Here is a 20151-nt window from a genome sequence, read left to right on the forward strand (position 1 = left end):
CAAAATGAAAAGTTTCTTGAAATAGCTTTAAACTACTTGAAGATCTTGTTAACTTTGCCATGAGAGGAATACACTACAAAAATCCTTCAAAATATGCATTTTTTTAAGTTATAGGTCCAAATTATGGAAAATTGGTCTTTTTGGCTGATTTTTATGTCCTATCTTGTAAAAAGTGTAGAAAATTTTGTAAAAATATCAAATATTAAACTTTGAGGGCTATATTTACCTAAATATGGTAGTAATAAGCACTTGAAATCAAGTTTTGTGTAGATTTGAGCAAAAATTAGGTTAGAAATGAGGAAAAACTCACTTTCATTACTGCGGTTAAGGCCATATAAGCATTCCCCTATGGCAACATGGAAAATCCATTACTGAGCACTTTTTTTGCTTTAGGTGCCCTTTACTGGTCATGTTTTAATGTGAAAACACTGTATTTACAAATTTAATGCCAAATATATCACCTTTTGTGAAAATTTAAAGATTTAGGATTTTTGACATGTGATCAAGAAAAAGGGGGAGGCATGTCAGAAATAAATTTTTAAAAATAGACCAATTTCTCAGAAAATGATTACTTTTAAAACTATTTCTTCATTAATATTGTTAAAAAACAAGTTGTGATTGATATTTTTTATTTGAAAAGTCAGAAAAAGTTCTTTGCAAATATTTAATGCATTTCAGTATGGTAGAATATTTTCACTTTTTTGCTTGCACAACTTGGTTACCCTATATTTAAAAATCAAATATTTAAAAAAGTGTTTGTCACATTTCACTGAAACTTTGCAAATGCATTCAGTATGTGTGTAGGAAGATACCTGTATAGTTATTTATTTTTTCTAAGACAAAAAGTGACTCTTTAGGTTACAGACCACCAATTCAACCAATGAGCATTTGGAACGTACGCAAAAATAGTCCTACGCAGAAATTACCCCTGTTCCTCTTAGTGCTGTGAAAAAAGTTCTCATCTTATTTTAAAAATTTAAAGAGTTTCTGAAAGGAAAAACATTTCTGTACATTTTATAGGTGCATTTTGCTTCTTGTGATGTGAAGCCTAATCTCCATAATGATTTTTAAATATACCCCTATCTTGTGAAAACACTGGGATTTCCCATGCTATTTATAGACCCTTCACTTCCGGTGACCAGTACTGCACTGCAAGTCTGCTAACCCCACATGCCATTCTGAGGATTGTGAGCTGACATATGTAGAATCATGCTGATATATAGTCATCTGCAGGTTAAAGTTAAGGTAAAGTCCAGAGAAGCCATTGAATATTGTGAAATTAGCATAGAAGCCTATGGGAAGTGGAATTAGTGGTTTTTAGCCTCTAGACCAGTTTAAACCTATAAAAAGTAATGTCCTCATCATTTGTTACATCAAACCCAATTCTTCCAATGCAGGGTTGAAAACCTTGATACATCATAAGTCATACAATAAGGACACAACCATGTCATGCCAAAAACTGATGTTAGTTTCTATATAAAGACCTTATGAACAACACATAACAATGTAAATACCAACTAGAGGCTCTAGAAAGCCTGAGTCACTCACCTTGTCAATAATAGTCTTTTTAGACTATTAAAGCTGGACTCTTGACCTTACTGCACTATTGTCACAAGAAATATTCAATCAATGACTTAGTGATCCACCTGTGTTTTTTTTTTGTTATAAAATAAAACTCCCATTGTAATTTTTTTTACTCTTCAAGGGCAATAACTTCAATATCTATCAACAGATCTTCATGAAAATTTCGGCCATTGGTCTGTCTAACCATGCTGATCAATTTTACCCTGTGAAAATTTAAATAAACCCATAGGTATTATTTTAACAAATCCTCAATTTTTTTGTAATGGTGGCCAAGTTTTTTGACAGATCAAAAATCTCCACACACAGATTGTTAAGGATATCCTAACAAACATATGTGCCATTATTCGTTACAATCCATCCAGTAGTTTCAGAGGAAAGATTTTCAAAGTTGGAAATGTAAAATTTGAAAAAAAAAGTCCATTTCAGGACCCATAACACATTCATCCTTCAACGGATTTTCTAAAAATTTCGGCATAGGTACATCCCATCATTACTCTCAGCCAGATTTTAGCTAAGCCCAGTTTGAGTTATTTGCAAAATTCTGCAATTTGACTAATTAGGTCTATTTTTAGTTACAGCAACCATGTTTTCGCGAGAACAAAAATTTCCCATGCATAGATTACAAAAGATTTTCAAAGGAATATTCATGCAATGTTTGATTACAATTTGTCTATTAGTTTCAGAGGAGAAGATGTTTAAAAAAGTAAGCGGATGATGACATAGATGACAACCATAATGGACTAAGGACGACAAGGTATGGCAAACACATACTGATGGCAAAAGTTCACATGGCCCTTTAGGCCAGGTAAGCTAGAAAATGTTATCTGTAATAATTTGACAACATTATCATAACTATATCCCTTACAAATTAGCATATTCAGGGTTTATTCAACTTATTGCGTAAGTATTGAGCTTTCTGTGCTTTGTGAAGAGTACTGCCATATAAAATAGGGTGGAAGATACCTGAGGTATGAATCATTTACAAGTCCATTTGTATTTGAGAATGAGTTCCTGGTATCAGTTGAAAATTTTTGTGAATAATTTTATGATCTTGTGATTCAATGATCATTCCCTTCGCAAATATGACAGTTCTAACATTGTTAGCGATACAAATTTGGTCACTCCCTCAGCGAAATTCAAACCCCTTTTTTTCTCTGACATCTATGGCAACATTGCCTGCACTAAGTCCAATGCTCCAGACCACTGAATAGGACAACCTCTAATGGTTTCAGGTAAGACAGTAGAGGATCTACTAGAGGATAACAGGATACAAATACAGCCACATCAAGTATATAATACATTTAAATGTCTAATGGGATGTGGCAAATCTACCATCTTACTTGCCAGTGCACTGCTAAGTGGATACATAGAATGTGCAGGGAGGATCAACATAGAATGTTAATACATATACATAAATTTAGGATTCAAAAAGAGTAGAAATGGTGAATATGTCATAGAAGCAAGAGGCTCCCGGGAGCCTGAATTGCTCACCTTCTTGAATTTTGCCTTTCAAAGGCAATAAATTAAACAAGTTGTCCAACAATTTTGACTAAAGAAGTCTTTGGTAAGACCATCACAAGATCTTCTCAACAATTGAAAGTTTCTTTTAATCTATCATAGTTTTCAAGATATTGACTGAAAACTATTAAAAAAAAGTCATTTCCCCCCATTCAAGGGCAATAACTCTTACAAGGAGTCTGAAGACTTTTGTAGTCATAATAATATGAATTAATTCAGCTATTGAAAGAATTTGGATAAACCTAACAGTTTAGGAGATATACGTGAAAACTACTGTTTCACCCCTAAGTTCTATTTTTAGTAATGGCGGCCATGTTTTTCAACGAATCAAAAATCTACACATCAGTTCTATGCAGTATACCTGAAGGAACATTCATACTAAGTTTGGTTTCAATTGGTCAAGTAGTTTCAGAGAAGATTTTGGAAAGAAATAACATTAAAAATAGCAAAAATTGTTGAAAAAGGGCAATAACTCCAACATGGCTTAACAGATTAAAAACCAAACTTTGACCAGAGATAGATCTCATCATGCTAAACACTTTTATCCTGTTAAAATTCAGCTAAACATAACGGTTTAGAAGATATATGCGAAAAACTACTGTCTGACACCTATGTTCTATTTTTAGTAACGATGGCCATGTTTTTGACGAATCAAAAATCCCCACAACAGTTCTATGCAGGATACCCAAAGGAACATTCATACCAAATTCAGTTCCCATTAGTCAAGTAGTTTCAGAGGAGAAGAGTTTTGTATGATTGTTAACGACAACGACGACGACGGACGCCAAGTGATGGCAATAGCTCACATGGCCTTTGGCCAGGTAAGCTAAAAACTCAACCAGAACGAAAAATATCAGCCAAAGGAAGTCCTTGGGTTTTCAATGAATGGTTTTAGCTGAAAATTGAACTTTATTATATAGTACATGTACTAAGTTTCAAAGCAATTCTTTCACCTATTCTTAAGTTATCATCTAGACACATGCATCTGTAAACTAGAGGCTCTAAAGGGCCTGAATTGCTCACATTGCCCAATAAGCAACATTTTTTGTAAAAGCAGCCATGTCTTTTCTGGATAAAATTTCCTAACTCTCATATCTACAAAACAATCATATCAATTTTCATTAAATTCTGTCCAGCAGTTTCTGAGGAGAAATTTTCTAAAGGTAAAAACATTGATAATAGTGCAAAAATGTCAAAAAAAGGGCAATAACTCCAATATGGCTTAACAGACTAACACGAAAATTTGATCACAGATAGATTTCAACATGCTGAACATATTTATTTCATGTTATAATAAAAGTTCAAATAATTGTCAACCCACAAAACAGTTTCATATATCCTAAAAAGTGCAATTTCGGTTTCATGTAGAATAACATTTTGTAGAAATTTCCACTGAATCACTCATAATAATGAAATATGATCGGAAATAATCTGAGACACCTCCATAAAAGGGTAGTTCATTATAAATTTAAAAAAATATAAATATATATATATGTAGAAAATCTGTATCTGTCCTGTTTGTTTTAGAAAACTAGAGGCTCTAAAAAGCCTCAATTGCTCACCTTGCTTGATAAGCTACATTCTATTTTTATTTAAGTGGCCATGTTTTATCTTGGATAAAATTTTTAACACTCATACTTACATAACAATCACATCAATTTTTATTAAATTTTGTCACATTATTTTTTAGGAGAAATTTGTTTAAAGTAAAAACATTAAAAATAGAGGAAAAACATCAAAAAGGCAGTAACTCCAACATGGCTTAACAGACATACACGAAAATTATACCACAGATAGACTTCATCAAGGTGCAACATTTTTATTTCGTGTTATAATAAAAGTTAAAATAATTGTCAACTCATATAAACAGTTTCTAATATCCTAAAAAAGTAATTGCATTAAAGTAATTACATTAAAAATAGCAAAACGAGGTAAAAAATGGTAAGAACTCCAACATGGCAAAACAGATTTACATGCAATTTTCACTACAGATAGATTTCATCATGCTGCACACTTTTACCCAGTCAAAATTTGGCTAACCTTAGTAGTTTTGGAGATAAATGCAAAAAACTTCTCTCTGACCCCTTTGTTCTATTTTTAGTACCAGTGGCCATGTTTTAGCATGGATCAAAAATCCAAACATCACTTCTATGCAGAATACCCTAAGGAACATTTCTAGAAAAGCAGAGGATGCTTACCCCACCTGTGCACCTGGTCCATGCTCCCAGTTTTTAGTGGAGTCTGACTTGCTCATTTGCTTTTGTTACTTTGTATGTATGATTTTAGTTACTTTATGTTCTTTGTTGTGTATGTCTGTTTTCCATGTCTGGTCTTTGTCCCTGGATTACATTCTTTTGATTTCCACTAGTATCTCGGTTCCCTTGATTACTCTTTTAAACTAAAATTTGGTTCAAACGGTCCAGGAATGTCAGAGGAGAAGATTTTTGAAAGAAAAAACATAATAAAAGAGCAAAAAAATGTCGAAAAAGGGCAATTACTCCAACATGGATTAACAGATTAAAACAAAAATATGATTACAGACAAATCTCATAATGCTGAAGATTTTTAACCCATCCAGAATTTGGCTAAACCTAACGGTTTTGGAGATATATACAAAAATCCCTACATCAGTTCTATGTAAAATGTTGTTTGATACTGTTTGGTCTAGTAGTTTCAGAGGAGAAGTTTTGAAAAATTTTTAATGACAACGTCAACTGACCCCAAGTGATGGCAATAGCTCACACAGCCCACTCACATCTATGCAGATTTTCAAAATGATTGTTTGTTCTCAATTTATCATCTGGAAACCACGGAGGGCAGGGGGTGGGGCAGAAGACAGAAGGATGGACACATTTTTCTGAGGTAATCACATAATACCTCACCACTACATGTGGCGGGGTATAAAAAAAAACATTATATAGACTTATAAAATACAAATCATCATATTTTAATATCAATACATTATTGACAGATTGTGAGAAAGTTTGTATCTGACAAGTATAAACTATTTCTAATAGGAAAATGAAAGTCAAAGTGTAATCCACTAGTTTATTTTTCATAACAGCCTTACTTACTACATTCTATAACTATATTACTCCTATGCATCTCTGCATTATAGAAAATTTCAAAAAAAAGCTTCTAATAATGCATTACCTAAAATAAAATACAAAGCATCAACAAAGTGACCATAAACAAACACAAATTAAAGATCAAATCAGCAACCCACTTGAGAGTATAAAGGGGCACCAGTACTGGGTTAAGTGTTCTCGGCTTTTGAGATGCTAATGTGAAGTAACACTTATATTTAAATGAAAGAGGGAAACCAATGTCCTGGCTAGATGAAAATGGAGGGTAGCAACAGACTGTCCTCATAAACCCATATCGCTCTGCCTCTTCTGAAGGCTCCTGTGTCCCTCTTCATAATTTCACAGTGTCATATGCACTATGTTTATTAAAACACTCACAAATTTGAGGGTCTGTGGAACTTCTAGCACATTACACACTAAAGTGCCTTCATCCCATAGCTTATTTGTAAGCCACTAAAGACTCCGCAGGGTCAAACTTGATACGACCACAGAGGAAACACAAATCAAGCTTGAAACAACTCTGAATTTTGACTGCGACGAAATATTTAAGAATTTAACTAGAATCACAGTGGCCCCTTGGTTTCATTCACATGCCAAAAATAAATCCCAGCCTTCCTTTTGTGATATGGCACATTGTGGTATTTCATAAATACTGGACAAGAAATGTGTACAGACAGAAATGCTCACTAAATCTGTTCCCTTTTTTGACAACATACATCATTTGTCCAATGACTGAAAATCAATAAAGTTCAAGATCTTAATTAGGACTATGTACCAAATTTGATCAAAAGCCAAGGAAGAAAGTTTAGTTTAGAGTATCCACATATATAACATGCTCACTCATAAATTCTATACTAACAATTACTCACTAAATTGATGGCACCCTAAAAAACTTAAAATAGGAGGTACACGATTGGAATATGTAATCAAAATTCCACAAAGTTTCATTAAATTCTATTCCGTGGAATAGGAGGAGATGCAGATAAGAAATGGTACCCTATATTCATAAAGACTAAGTTCATGTTTACTATGGAAACCCCTTCCCCAAAATAATTCAGATCAAAATCTGAAATAAGAGGTGTAAATCTTCAATATTTAATAAATATAATCAATCAAATTTCATTTAATACCATTCAGTGGTGTAGGAGGAGTCACAGATGGAAGGACAGACACCCTATCATTATTTACTTCATTTTACAAGTGGGAATGTTTTAAGTGAATCATCTATAAAGGTTCCAACTAACAACATCCTGCTAAGTATACAGTGGATAAGTATTAGAAGACATATTTGCAAAACTGTGTAACAACTCTATAAATTTCAAAACATTGGTACCAGAAACTTCAGGATCTGATCTTTGAAGATTAGCCAATCAGAATTTTAGTTAGCCTCAAATCTTGATTAAACAAAGTAGAAACATAAATTGATTATTTATAGAGGCTCTTCCATATGTCATTCCTGTCATATTTGGTTGAAATAAGACAATATTTTCTTATGTATTTGAGCTCAGGGTTAAAAAAGAGCTATACCATAAGTACATGATAACCCTGTCAGCTGAGCATGGAAAAACCACCCCCCTTTTTATGAAAAAAAGCCCAAAATCAAAAATGTGAAATCGATATTTCATAGAAAATGTAAAGGCCTATGACAATGGATACAAAGAATATCTCAAAGTTTCATGGCATTTGCTGGAAGCTTTTTCAGTTAAAGCATGAAAACAGAAAAACCACCTCAAAGTGCCAAAAATTGATAACATGAAATCAAAATTTTATTGAAAACAAAAGAGAGCCTGTGACTGTGGATACAAAGAATATCCTACAGTTTTGTGGTATTTGCTGACCTTCTTTTTCAGTTAGAGCGCAAAAAAAGATAAACCATCCCCCTTTTTTAAAATGAAAAAAGTCCTATATCTCAAAAACCAAATGTTCAAAATTAATGTAAAATTACAGGGAGCTTTCTTCTATCAATATTAACAATTGATGAAAGTATCATTAAAATAGCTTAAAGCATTTTGGAGTTGTTGTACAAAGTGTTGATGACAGACGGACAGACAGCAGTTTACCATAATACATGTACGTCCCATCAAAACTGACAGTCATATAAAAATCTACTTACAATGGACTACAGAATAAAGTGAAAACATAAGTTCATGTCACCTTTGGGTGAACTAAGGGACAAGGACTGGCTTCAATGTAATTATCTTGTTTTCTCTTATAAAAATTCTGTTCATGTTTTTTTTCCACTTCCGTTCAATCATGTTAAGACAGCAGTTGATTCCCCCGTTGGATAACATGCACCTTTTAACTCAAATTTGATTTCAAGATCTAAAATTGGAGGTGCACAATGGGAACATGTAATAAAGATTCTGTGAAAGTTTCATTTGATATTTATCAGACATCTTATAAAACAATTACCGTAATATATCTATTCAAAATCATAAGATACATTGTACGTTGTTTAACTATAAATGAGATTTGCTGTATGATTTGTAATGGACTGTGGAACAATATCACTAGAACCTTACCTGTATGTCAGGTGAACGAAGATCACTTATCCATTTTAGCTTACTCCTCATCCACTTCCCAACATCTTGTTGCACAAACTACACAATATTTGAAAAGAAAAGCAAAACATTTTCACAAGGATAAAATACTATAGGGCTATAGAGCTATAAATTTTTTTTTGCATACTGGTCTTGTATCATGTCAATTGGGTCAAGGATCACTGTATTGATCAGAGGCAATGCTGTGACCCAATGACTGAGTCTTGTTTTGATAGATGCTTAGAGCTGCACAAAATACTTAAGCCCAGAATAAATATTTCACTGAATTTATTTTGTTGTTTTTAGACTGACTGCTAAAATATGTACACAAAAAATTAGCATCCCCTATACAATAATATTGGGGCAACAGAAAAAAAAAAAGAACTCTGTATCTTAGATAGTCGATGTAAATAAACAACAAGAGGCTCCCAGGAGCCTGAATCACTCACCTGGTTAAATTTTGTCTTTCAAGTGCAATAAATTTAACAAGGAGTTGTCAATCAGTTTTGACTCAAGAAGACTGGTAGGACACATCATAAGGATCACTTCAGCAATTGAAAGTTTCTATCTATCATAGTTATCAAGATATTGGCTGAAAACTGTAAAAAAAAAAAAAAAAGTCATTTTTCATCTTTCAAGGGAAATAACTCTTACAAGGAGTCGTCTAACAACTTTCATACCTTCAAGACTTTTGTAGGCCTTAAAATATGGATCCTTTAAGCAATTGAAAGAATTTGGCTAAACCCTTGAAGATATAATATCCAAAAAACTGCTTTCTGACCCCTATGTTCCATTTTTAGTAATGGCAGCCATATTTTTCGACAGATCAAATATCCCCACTTCAGTTCCATATAGGATACCCCATGGAACATTCATACCAAGTTTGTTTCAAATTGATCAAATGTCAGAGTAGAAGATTTTTTTTTGGAAATAACATTAAAAATAGCAAAAAAAGGTTGAAAAAAGGCAATTACTCCATCATGTCTAAACAGATTTAAAAAAAAAATTGACCACATGTGGATCTCATCATGCTGAACACATTTACCCAGTCAGAGTTTGGCTAAACCCAACAGTTATGGAGATACTTGCCAAAAACTACTGTTAGACCCCTATTTTCTATTTTTGGTAATGGCAGCCATGTTTTTTGAGAGATCAAAAATCCACATATCAGTTCTATGCAGGATACCCCAAGAACATTCATACCAAGTTTGGTTCCAATTGGTCCAGTAGTGTCAGAGGAGAAGATTTTTGAAAGAAAAAACATTGGCCATGTTATTTAACAGATCAAAAATCCCCACAACAGTTCTATGCAGGATACCCCAAGGAACATTCATACTAAGTATGGTTCCAATTGATCAAGTAGTGTCAGAGGAAAAGATTTTTGAAAGAAATAACATTAATAAAAGAACAGCATTCCAATGTTCGCCATGAAAAAAAAAGTGCTGAAAACTTTAATATTCACTGAAATTTTCAGTCCAAGGGCCATAACTTCCAATCAACCGAACTTAATCTGTAACTTCTCATAATAAGATAAAAAGATTAAAAAAAAAGTCCATGCATGTAAACAGCTAGATTTCAGCTCTCCAGTGTTTGGCAATTTAGATAGGGTGATACAGAGTGTTTTTGTTGGAAAATTATATCAATGTGCTCAGAAATTTTTGGACTGTGATATGATGCATCTTGTGAATAATATTTTGCACATTTTGACTTTGTAAAACTGTATATTTGAAAGTATGGTGTATTGACAGTTAAAAGAAATCACTATTGTTTGGAGATATAAATTGTGAAGTATGCCTGAGGATAAGATAAAGAAGAAAGGCAAACAAAAACCAAAGGTGCAATCATTGCTAGCAGCAAAGAATAGTGGACAAGGACAAGGACAGTCTGTGAACTTTACTAATCCATCAAAAGAAAAACCATACAAACAAAAGAGGACTGTCTCTGAGCTATCTAATGATAGTATGGAAAAGGAAGAGGTAATTACCATTCTAGAAGATCTTGATGAAATCAAACAATCCCTTCAGGACACTACTAAAAAGAGTGATCTAGACAAATCGTTGGATTGTTTAGTAAAGCAAAATGACTTGAAAGAAATAGTTACTAGTATTGTCAACCAATTATTGACCACTTTCAAGGACACTTTGACAAGAGAATTAGATGACAAACTCAGAGAAAGGACTGGCAAGCTATATGATATAATAGATGGTCTAGCTATTGAAAATGAGGAATTACGTGAGCGTATTCAAGCCAAAGATAAAGTCATTGAATCTTTGGAAGATAAAGTTGTAGATGCTGATATGAGATCCATTGAGGCACTTAGACAATCAAACTACAATGAGCAATACTCACGCAAACATAATATCCGAGTTTTAAACTATCTGTAAAAGAGGGATGAAGATCTATCCCAGGACTTTATAAATCTACCATAGTTAAAAACGATCTTGATGTTACTGTGACGAAGGATGAGGTTATTGCCATCCACCGTATACCTGGGAAGCCAGACTTACCTCGACCAGTTCTTGTGAAGGTTAAAAATACAGAGGTAAAGACAAAAAAAGAACCTGAAGCAAGATGTCAAATTTAATGACGATATAACCCAACAGAACTTGGGACTGATGACCAGACTTTCGGAGAGTGAAAGAATTTTCAGTGCATGGTATTTCAACGACGGTGTGTACGCAAAGACATCTAAAGAGGGCAGAAGAAAACGTTTTGACATTTACGACAATATAGATGAGAAACTGAATTATCATCAAGAAAAAGAGCATGGTGGAACTAAAACTTCTTAAACTTGTATTAATCAATCATTTGTATTTATTGTAAGGCTGATTATATTTTATTGATATACAAATGTATGTAAACTTTAATTAATATTACCACATAAAGAGCTAAAATTGAAACTTTCAAGTATTTTCCATATTGACACATCAAGTTTTATCCTTCCATTTATAAAAAGAAGGGAGATAATCACAAAACCATCAGTTTGTTTTTCTTTTCTTTTCTATCTTGTGTTATATTTTTTATTTCATTATTTTTTTTTCTTTTATTATTTATTTTTAATTTTTCAATAGAACTTATGTTAACACTGACATATGTTTGTGTTAGGTTAATCTTGATAATAATCTATATATTTTCCAAACATGTATGTTCTTTGTTCACATTTGATTGCTGCTGGGATTGAGGGGCCACAACACATGTCCAAGACCTCAGTTGTTGTGGTGTCTCAATTCTATCAATCATTTGTTGAACGGGACAATAAGTACTATCATGTGGTGTTTATTTTTGCTTTTATTTTTACTTTGGATTGTCAACTTGTTATAGTTTGAAATGTTGCAAATCATTTATCTACCTATTCAAACCTATATAAAAGGGTTTAAATGTGATGGAATATTGGAATATAAAGTTTTTTATTTTAAAATCAATTTTCGTCAATGATTTTCTCTAAATATCTTTGGACAATACAATTGATTTATGTCTTGAAAATACAATTACTTATTTCATGAATATTTGCCAAACTATAGCTGTTAAGTACTAGATTTGCTAACTATTCTCAGTAGTGCGAATTCATCTTCATTCATAATGTATGTAAGTTTGAATGTATTATGTTATTGTCTCGCCTGCGACGAAAGTCGAGCAAGGCGAGACTTAAGAATAGCGTTTCCATTGGTGTCGGTGGTAGCGTCCACAGTTTGTAAGAGTTTTTTCTTCTGTCTTCTGTTTAACTACTTCTACTCATGGTAGACCAGTGATATTTGGTATGCATGTACATCAGCACAATTGTAGATTAAATCCAAGGTCGGTCCACTGACTTTGACATTTTACACTGTTTATATATACATATTGTACATGCAAGAGTTTTTTTTCTTGCGTCTGTTTAACCACTTCTATTCATGGTTGACCAATGATATTTGGTATGCATGAACTTCAGTACAATTGTAGATCAAATCCAAGGTCGATTTATCTATATGCCCCCACCATCATGGTCCACTGACTTTGACATTTTGCACTGTTTATATATACATGTTGGGCATGTAAGAGTCTTTTCTTGTGTTTGTTTAACTACATCTACTCATGGTAGGCCAATGATATTTGGTATGCATGTACATCAGTACAATTGTAGATTAAATCCAAGGTCGATTTATCTATATGCCCCCACCATCATGGTCCACTGACTTTTACATTTTGCACTGCTTATATATACATGTTGGGCATGTAAGAGTCTTTTCTTGTGTTTGTTTAACTACTTCTACTCATGGTAGGCCAATGATATTTGGTATGCATGTACATCATATGCCCCCATAGTCACGGTCCATTGACTTAGACAATTTTCACTGTAAAGGTGCAACAGGTGAGACGATACATTGTATCTCTGTGGTAACAGTTTTTTTTTGTTTTTTTTTTTATTATGTAAGTGTGAATGTATTCTGTTATTATTATTATTATTATTTTTTTTATTATTATTTTAATTTTTTTTTAATTAATAGAACTTATGTTAACACTGACATATGTTTGTGTTAGGTTAATCTTGATAATAATCTATATATTTTCCAAACATGTATGTACTTTGTTCACATTTGATTGCTGCTGGGATTGAGGGGCCACAACACATGTCTAAGACCTCTGTTGTTGTGGTGTCTCAATTCTATCAATCATTTGTTGAACAGGACAATAAGTACTTTCATGTTGTGTCTATTTTTGCTTTCATTTTTACTTTGGATTGTCAACTCTGTATCTTTGATATACCTATTCAAACCTATACAAGAGGGTTTAAATGCGATAGAATTATGGAATGGAAAATTTAAAAAAAAATGAATTTTCATCAATGATTTTCTCTAAATATCTTTGGACAATACAATTGATTTATGTCTTGAAAATACAATTATTTATTTCATGAATATTTGCCAAACTGTAGGTGGTAAGTACTAGAGTTGCTAACTATTCTCAGTAGCGAGAATATAGAGCTGTCATCTTTGTTGATAATGTATGTAAGTGTGAATGTTTTCTGTATTAATTTTGATATTCTGCTTTTATTGTTGAACAAATCTTATACTTTAATTTATTATGGAAACTGATATATCTATATTGTCATTAAATGTAAGAGGTATGGCCTCCAGTGCAAAAAAGAGGACTGATATATTTAACTGGGTAAAGCTTCTATCATATGTCTTCAGGAGACACAGTTCAATGGAAGTTGAGACCGCTTGGTATGACGAATGGGGAGGTCAATGTTATTTCAGTCACCATAGTAACAGAAGTGCTGGGGTTTGTATATTATTTTGCCAAGGGCTTGATTACACTGTTAATGATTCTATTATTGACCCCAATGGTCGATATATTATTTTAGACCTGAAGCTGTATGAGCAAAAACTAACCCTTGTTAATTTATACGGTTTCAATACAGACGAACCAGCTTTATTCACTGAGCTATGCCAGAAGGCAGTTGCTTTCAAAAATACTAGCTTTCTGTTCTGTCGTGATTGGAATGTAGTTCAGGATTATAGCATTGACAACTTTAATATTCGGTATAATAGAAACTTAGCTTGTCAGAAAAAAATAGACGAGATGAAAAATAACCTAGAGCTTGTAGATCCTTGGAAAACATGTCACCCTGATACAAGAAGATATACTTGGCGACAGCCTACACTGATTAGACAAAGTCGTCTGGATTATTTTCTGGTCTCAGAGGATATATTTTCTCTGATGAAGTCTACGAGTATAATTCCCGGATACAGGACTGACCATTCTGAAATTTTGTTTTCTTTCTCTGCTAGTCTTGAGAAACGAGGGAAAGGATACTGGAAGTTCAATTCCCTTCTACTCAGGGATGGTGATTATGTTAACAAGGTTAAAGAATGTATCAGTGATACTGTTGAAGAATCTTACCTAGAGGGTGATAAGGAAAACTTATTTGACGTCAAGCTAAAATGTGACGATCAGTGTTTTTTTGAAGTTCTCAAGATGAAGATACGAAGTATATCTATAGAATATTGCATTAGAAAATCAAAACTTGAGAAAAACTTGTATCAGAAACTTGAGAATGATATACAAGAATTAAAGAATACTATGAATATTAGTCCCAATGACAGAATTCTAGAGTCATTGAATGAAAAAAAGCTAGAACTTGAACAGAGGAGAGATGATTATATATTTGGGTTATTACTGCGATTTCGTGCCAACTGGCATGAAAATGGGGAGAAGTGCACAGAATATTTTTGCAAGTTAGAAAAGAAACATTCAGTCAATAAGACTATTTCAGAGCTGATTGACGATAAGGGGAATCACCTATCAGATCAATCAAGCATTTTATTCGAAGAAGAGAATTTCTACAAAAAGCTTTACTCCTCAAAACCAATTGATAGATCTGATCAGTCCTTTTTTGAGCATAATGTCAAGTTGACAGAAGATCAGAAAAACATATGTGAAGGTAACTTGTTATTTTCTGAATGTTCTGAATCATTATTTAGAAGAGAATAAAAAATCAGGGTTATTGCTGCTAATCGATTTTGAAAAAGCATTTGACTCTATAGAGTGGGATTTTATAACCAAAGCATTGCAAAGAATTTTGGTAATTCTTTCTGTAAGTGGTTTAAGATCCTGTACTCTGGAGCAAAAAGCTGTGTGATCAATAATGGTCATATGTCAAACTTTTTTGACTTAGAGAGAGGGTGTAGACAAGGTGACCCGTTGTCACCCTACATCTTTATCATTGGTGTTGAGTTGCTAGCCATGAAATTGAAGGCAAATGAAAATATATGAGGTGTTATTATTAATGATACAGAACCATTAGTAAGTCAGTATGCTGAAGACACTTTTCTGATGCTAGATGGAACACAAGCTTCATTGAATCATTGACATGTTTTGACTCCTTTTACAAAATTTCTGGGTTGAAGGTAAATAAATCAAAAACATGAGCAGTATGGGTTGGGAGTAAAAAGTTTTCAGATCAAATATTGTGTCCAAACTATGATTTAAAATGGTCACATTCAAACTTTCGTGTTTTAGGCTTGGACTTTTCCTTAGATTTGAAGAGCATGGTAGATATAAATTTTTCAAAGAAAATAAAGGATGTCTCCAGAATATTAAAGAGCTGGGAACATAGAAAGCTTACCCTTATGGGCAAGATCACAGTTGTGAAAACTTTAGCAATCCCAAAACTTATTCATCTTTTTACATCTTTGCCTAACTTGTCAGAGAATAAACTTAACGATCTTAATACTTTATTTTTTCGATTTATTTTGAATGGAAAATCTGATCGTATCAAGAGAAACACTTTGATTGGTGATTTTGATCAAGGTGGGCTTAAGATGATTCATCTTCCATCTTTTATTTCTTATTTAAAACTTAGTTGGATTAACAGATATTTTGGTAATTTAACAATTTCATGGCAAAAGATACTATTGTATGATTTGAATGAGTATGGAGGTGAACGTGTATTTCAGCTTCAAGCTGACAAGATAAGTGAAATTGGAATTAAGTTTAACAATCCATTTTGGAGAGATGTTTTATATAGCTTAGCTTCTGCTAAACCAAAAGTTACAAGAATGTGTATAGACGACTTCTTGTCATTAGATATTTTGAATTTTATTCCCTGTGAGGAAATAAGATATTATAGTGCATGGAAAAATTATGGTGTGGAGAATATATGTGATATCATACATGTAACTACAAAAGATTTCTTTACGTTTGTTAAAATCAAAGACAAGATTATGAGTAATAACTTTATGAAATATTATAGCTTATTGTCAAGAATACCTCGTTATGTAAAAGAATATGTTCGAATGAATATAGGAAGAATTGATCTGCAGAATTTCAGGGCTGAAGATCCTTTCCTGAGATCCATACTTGCTGTTAAAAAAGCAAAATTTGCTTATAGAAATATGAGGGATGCAGTGTCTTATGCTCCCACAGAAAAGTTTGTAAAATGGAGGAACATTTTGGAACTTGAGATACTTGACTTTTCTAAGTATTTTGTACTTTAACATAAGATGTGTAAGCACACATATTTGAAGACATTTCAATATAAAATTTTGCATGCAATTCTTCCAACAAATAAGTTTTTATATAAGATACATTTGAAAGACACAAAATATTGTACATTTTGTAAACATGAAGAAGAAACACTGGAACATTTGTTTTTTGATTGTAGAATTATAAAATATTTTTGGAATATATTATCACAAAAAATTAAGATTTATTACATTGATTTTGATTTGGATAGACAAAACATAATTCTTGGTTATCCTTCTGGAACCCCCTTTTTGAACTTCTTTATTGTAGTTGTAAAGAATTATATCTATCATTGTAAGCTGAAGGAAAAAATCCCTTCATTTGTGGAATTAAAAGTCCAAATTAAATTACTTATATAAGCTAGAACAAGTTTCAGCAAATCAGAACAATATAAAGTTGAAAATCGATGGGCCCCTCTAAGACACATATTTCCATAGTAGATATAAGTATTCTATGTACATGTATTAAACATTACAAAGTAGCTGTAATGGTAATGTAATATTAATACTGATACAGAAGTGTGAATGTGCTGTATACAAGAGAGAGAGAGAGTTTTTTTTTTTTTTTTTTTTTTTTTTTTTTTTCAATAGGTATATTTTTGATTAATGCAAAAAAGCCTGACTGAAAAACAAATAAAATATTAAAAAAAAAAAATTTGACCTCAGATAGATCTCATCATGCTGATCACTTTTACCCGGTCAGAATTTAGCTAAACTTGACAATTTTGGAGATATATGAAAAACAAACCTACTGTCTGACACCTATGTTCTCTTTTTAGTAACGGCAGCCATGTTATTAATAAAAACATTGAAAAAGGGCAATTATTCCAACATGGCTGAACAGATTTAAATGACAATTTGACCACAGATGGATCTCATAATGCTGAACACTTTTACCCTGTCAGAATTTAGCTAAACCTAATGGTTCTGGAGATATAAATCTACTATCTGACCTCTATGTTCTATTTTTAGTAATGGTGGCCATGTTTTTTGATGGATTAAAAATCTCCACACCAGTTCTATGAAGGATACCCCAAGGAACATTAATACAAAGTTTGGTTCAAATTGGTCCAGTAGTGCCATAGGAGAAGAGTTTTGAAAATTTTTGAAGACGACGACAATGACGGACGTTAAGTGATGGAATAGAAATCAAGGGAACCAAGGTTATAGTGGTAATCAAAAGAATGTAATCCAGGGACAAAGACCAAACATGGAAAACAGACACACACAACAAAGAACACAAAGTAACTAAAATCATACATACAAAGTAACAAAAGCAAATGAGCAACTCGGACTAAAAACTGGGAGCATGGACCAGGTGCATCAGTAGGGTAAGCATCCTCTGCATTTCTAGAAACACCTGCCGAGTTGCTAATAAAAAGTCAAGTCCGGGGTACACAAATGAGGAAAGGAAAACTATGACCCTTTGAATAAATCAGTTTTCATGGTGCAGATGGATACACCACAACGATCCACAAGTTCATGATGACGACCATAAAACTTCTATAGTGATGATTTCTATCTTGTAGCAACATAACCCTGATCCACAAGCCTTTTTTTTAGAGTTCTAGCACAATACAAAAAGTCTGCATAGTTTTGGCAAGCTCTGGCATAACGTACGAGTTGTGATATGAACACTCCATATGCAGGTGCTGAAGGGATGTTGCTACAGATGAAAGGAAAGTTGACAATTTTGAATGAAAAGTCATCACGTTTGTCGTAAAGTTTGGTCAATAGTTTTTCTTTACCATCGACTTTTAAGTGTAGGTCAAGATATGAGGCTGACTTCACAGTGTCTGTAGTATCCTTTATCTCAAGTTCTTTGGGGTAGATGCGATGTATCAAATCCCCGAAATAAGGATTGTTTAAAGATAATACGTCATCTATATAGCGGAAACTGAGATTAAAGGATCTAGCCAAATGATATTCTTTATTCCGGATCAGCCTCATAAGATTGAATGAATAGGTCAGCAAGTAAAGGAGCACGATTTGTTCCCACTGGAATGCCGACCGTTTGTTGAAGAATGCGTCCACCACACTGGACAAATATGTTGTAGATTAAAAATTCCAGCATTTTGTAAACATCTTCTTCTGTATATTTGGAAGATGATTGGAAGTGTTTATTACAAAGTATGGGGAATCTCTACCAAGAACTATATATCTGTATCTAGGTGTACCATCTTTTTTTTGAAAAACAACGATGTATAATGTTTTTAAGTTGGGATTTTAACTGAGTATGGGGAATAGAAGTATACAATGTTGAAAAATCATAGGTTTTAATCCTATTATATTCAGATAATAGTCTTGAACTGATTGTCTCCAAAAGATCTTTCAAATTTTTCAGGATCCATATTGAATTAATACAACTACGGGAGTAACAAGTGTTGTGGTAGGACTGTAGACCCTCTTTGAGATAACAAAGTTTGGTGGTACATTTTGCAGATCCAGCTATGAAACGTTGTTTGTATGGATTCTTGTGGAGTTTAGTAATCCAGTACATAGACAGTAAATCACAATCATCATCCTTGGTAGAGAGACCAAAAGAGGATAGGACAGATTTATGGTTTTCCACATCCTCTTCTTTGGAGAGTGTGGTAGCAGTATACCCCCGGTAGGTCTTATCACTGCTATTATTTTCTATGTCTACCTCTGATAATAAACATTGGAAGTAAAACATTTTGCAGACAAAAACAATGTTATTTTGGACTTTGTCTGCTGGTACGACAACATATTTGTCATGTAAATAGACAATGTTTTTGCTACATCGGGGTCTTTGAAAACTGATGTAGCTTTGGCACTCATTGACCTACTTAAAACTTTCATTCGTTTCAAATTTAAAGACCTCACGGCCTTCAACCACTCTGACGGAATCAATGTCTTCTTATTTTCGTTTTATCCATTTTCTTGCATAGTCCTCGACGGCATCCATAAGAACTTAAAGTTATAATTCCAATTTATGGAGCGTGGTTCACTGTACTTAGGACCTTTAGAAAGGATATTATGCAGAAATTCGTAACGACGTGACCAGAAGGACCATATTTTCAAGAAAAGTCAGGTGGTTTAGCCCTGAAGTCCTCAATCTCGAGGTTCTCCAATAGCCTTTTATAATTGAAAATTATAAAAGATGCCATGGGTGAAGTATAGGAATATGAAATAATTGGTATAGATTTGTCTTTGAAATATGGGGAAATTTTTCGGTAGCATTTTTGTTGTGGAGGATGTTAGCCAAATTAATTGCATCAATACCTTTGCTGACAAACGGTAGTGGAAGGAATGATCGTTTTTCTTCATCTTGACTTTTCATACAAACTGATTTAAAGAGTCTGTGGAAACCAATATCCAAAATGATGGCAACAAGTCTGTATAATGAGGAGGTGGGGTCAGAAACAGGAGTGTCAAGACTTGTTTTGTAAAGGG

The 20151-nt window shown here is 33.1% G+C and overlaps 1 protein-coding gene across 2 annotated transcripts in view; it reads right to left on the reverse strand.

The window, feature by feature from the left end:
• The window catches only part of LOC148623511 (uncharacterized), a 55132-nt gene that overhangs the window by 15839 nt on the left and 19142 nt on the right, over positions 1 to 20151 (reverse strand). The window contains exon 5 of one of the 2 annotated variants that reach the window (XM_088565363.1): positions 8711 to 8788. The exons of the other annotated variant lie outside the window; for it this stretch is intronic. Within the exon in view, the coding sequence (XP_088421489.1) occupies positions 8711 to 8788 (78 nt within the window). The remainder of the gene's footprint in view (positions 1 to 8710; positions 8789 to 20151) is intronic. 2 annotated transcript variants of the gene reach the window in all.

The sequence above is a fragment of the Perna viridis genome, chromosome 2, assembly GCF_037379345.1.
Source record: "Perna viridis isolate PV_CMFRI_1.1 ecotype Kerala chromosome 2, ASM3737934v1, whole genome shotgun sequence".
NCBI lineage: Eukaryota > Metazoa > Mollusca > Bivalvia > Mytilida > Mytilidae > Perna > Perna viridis.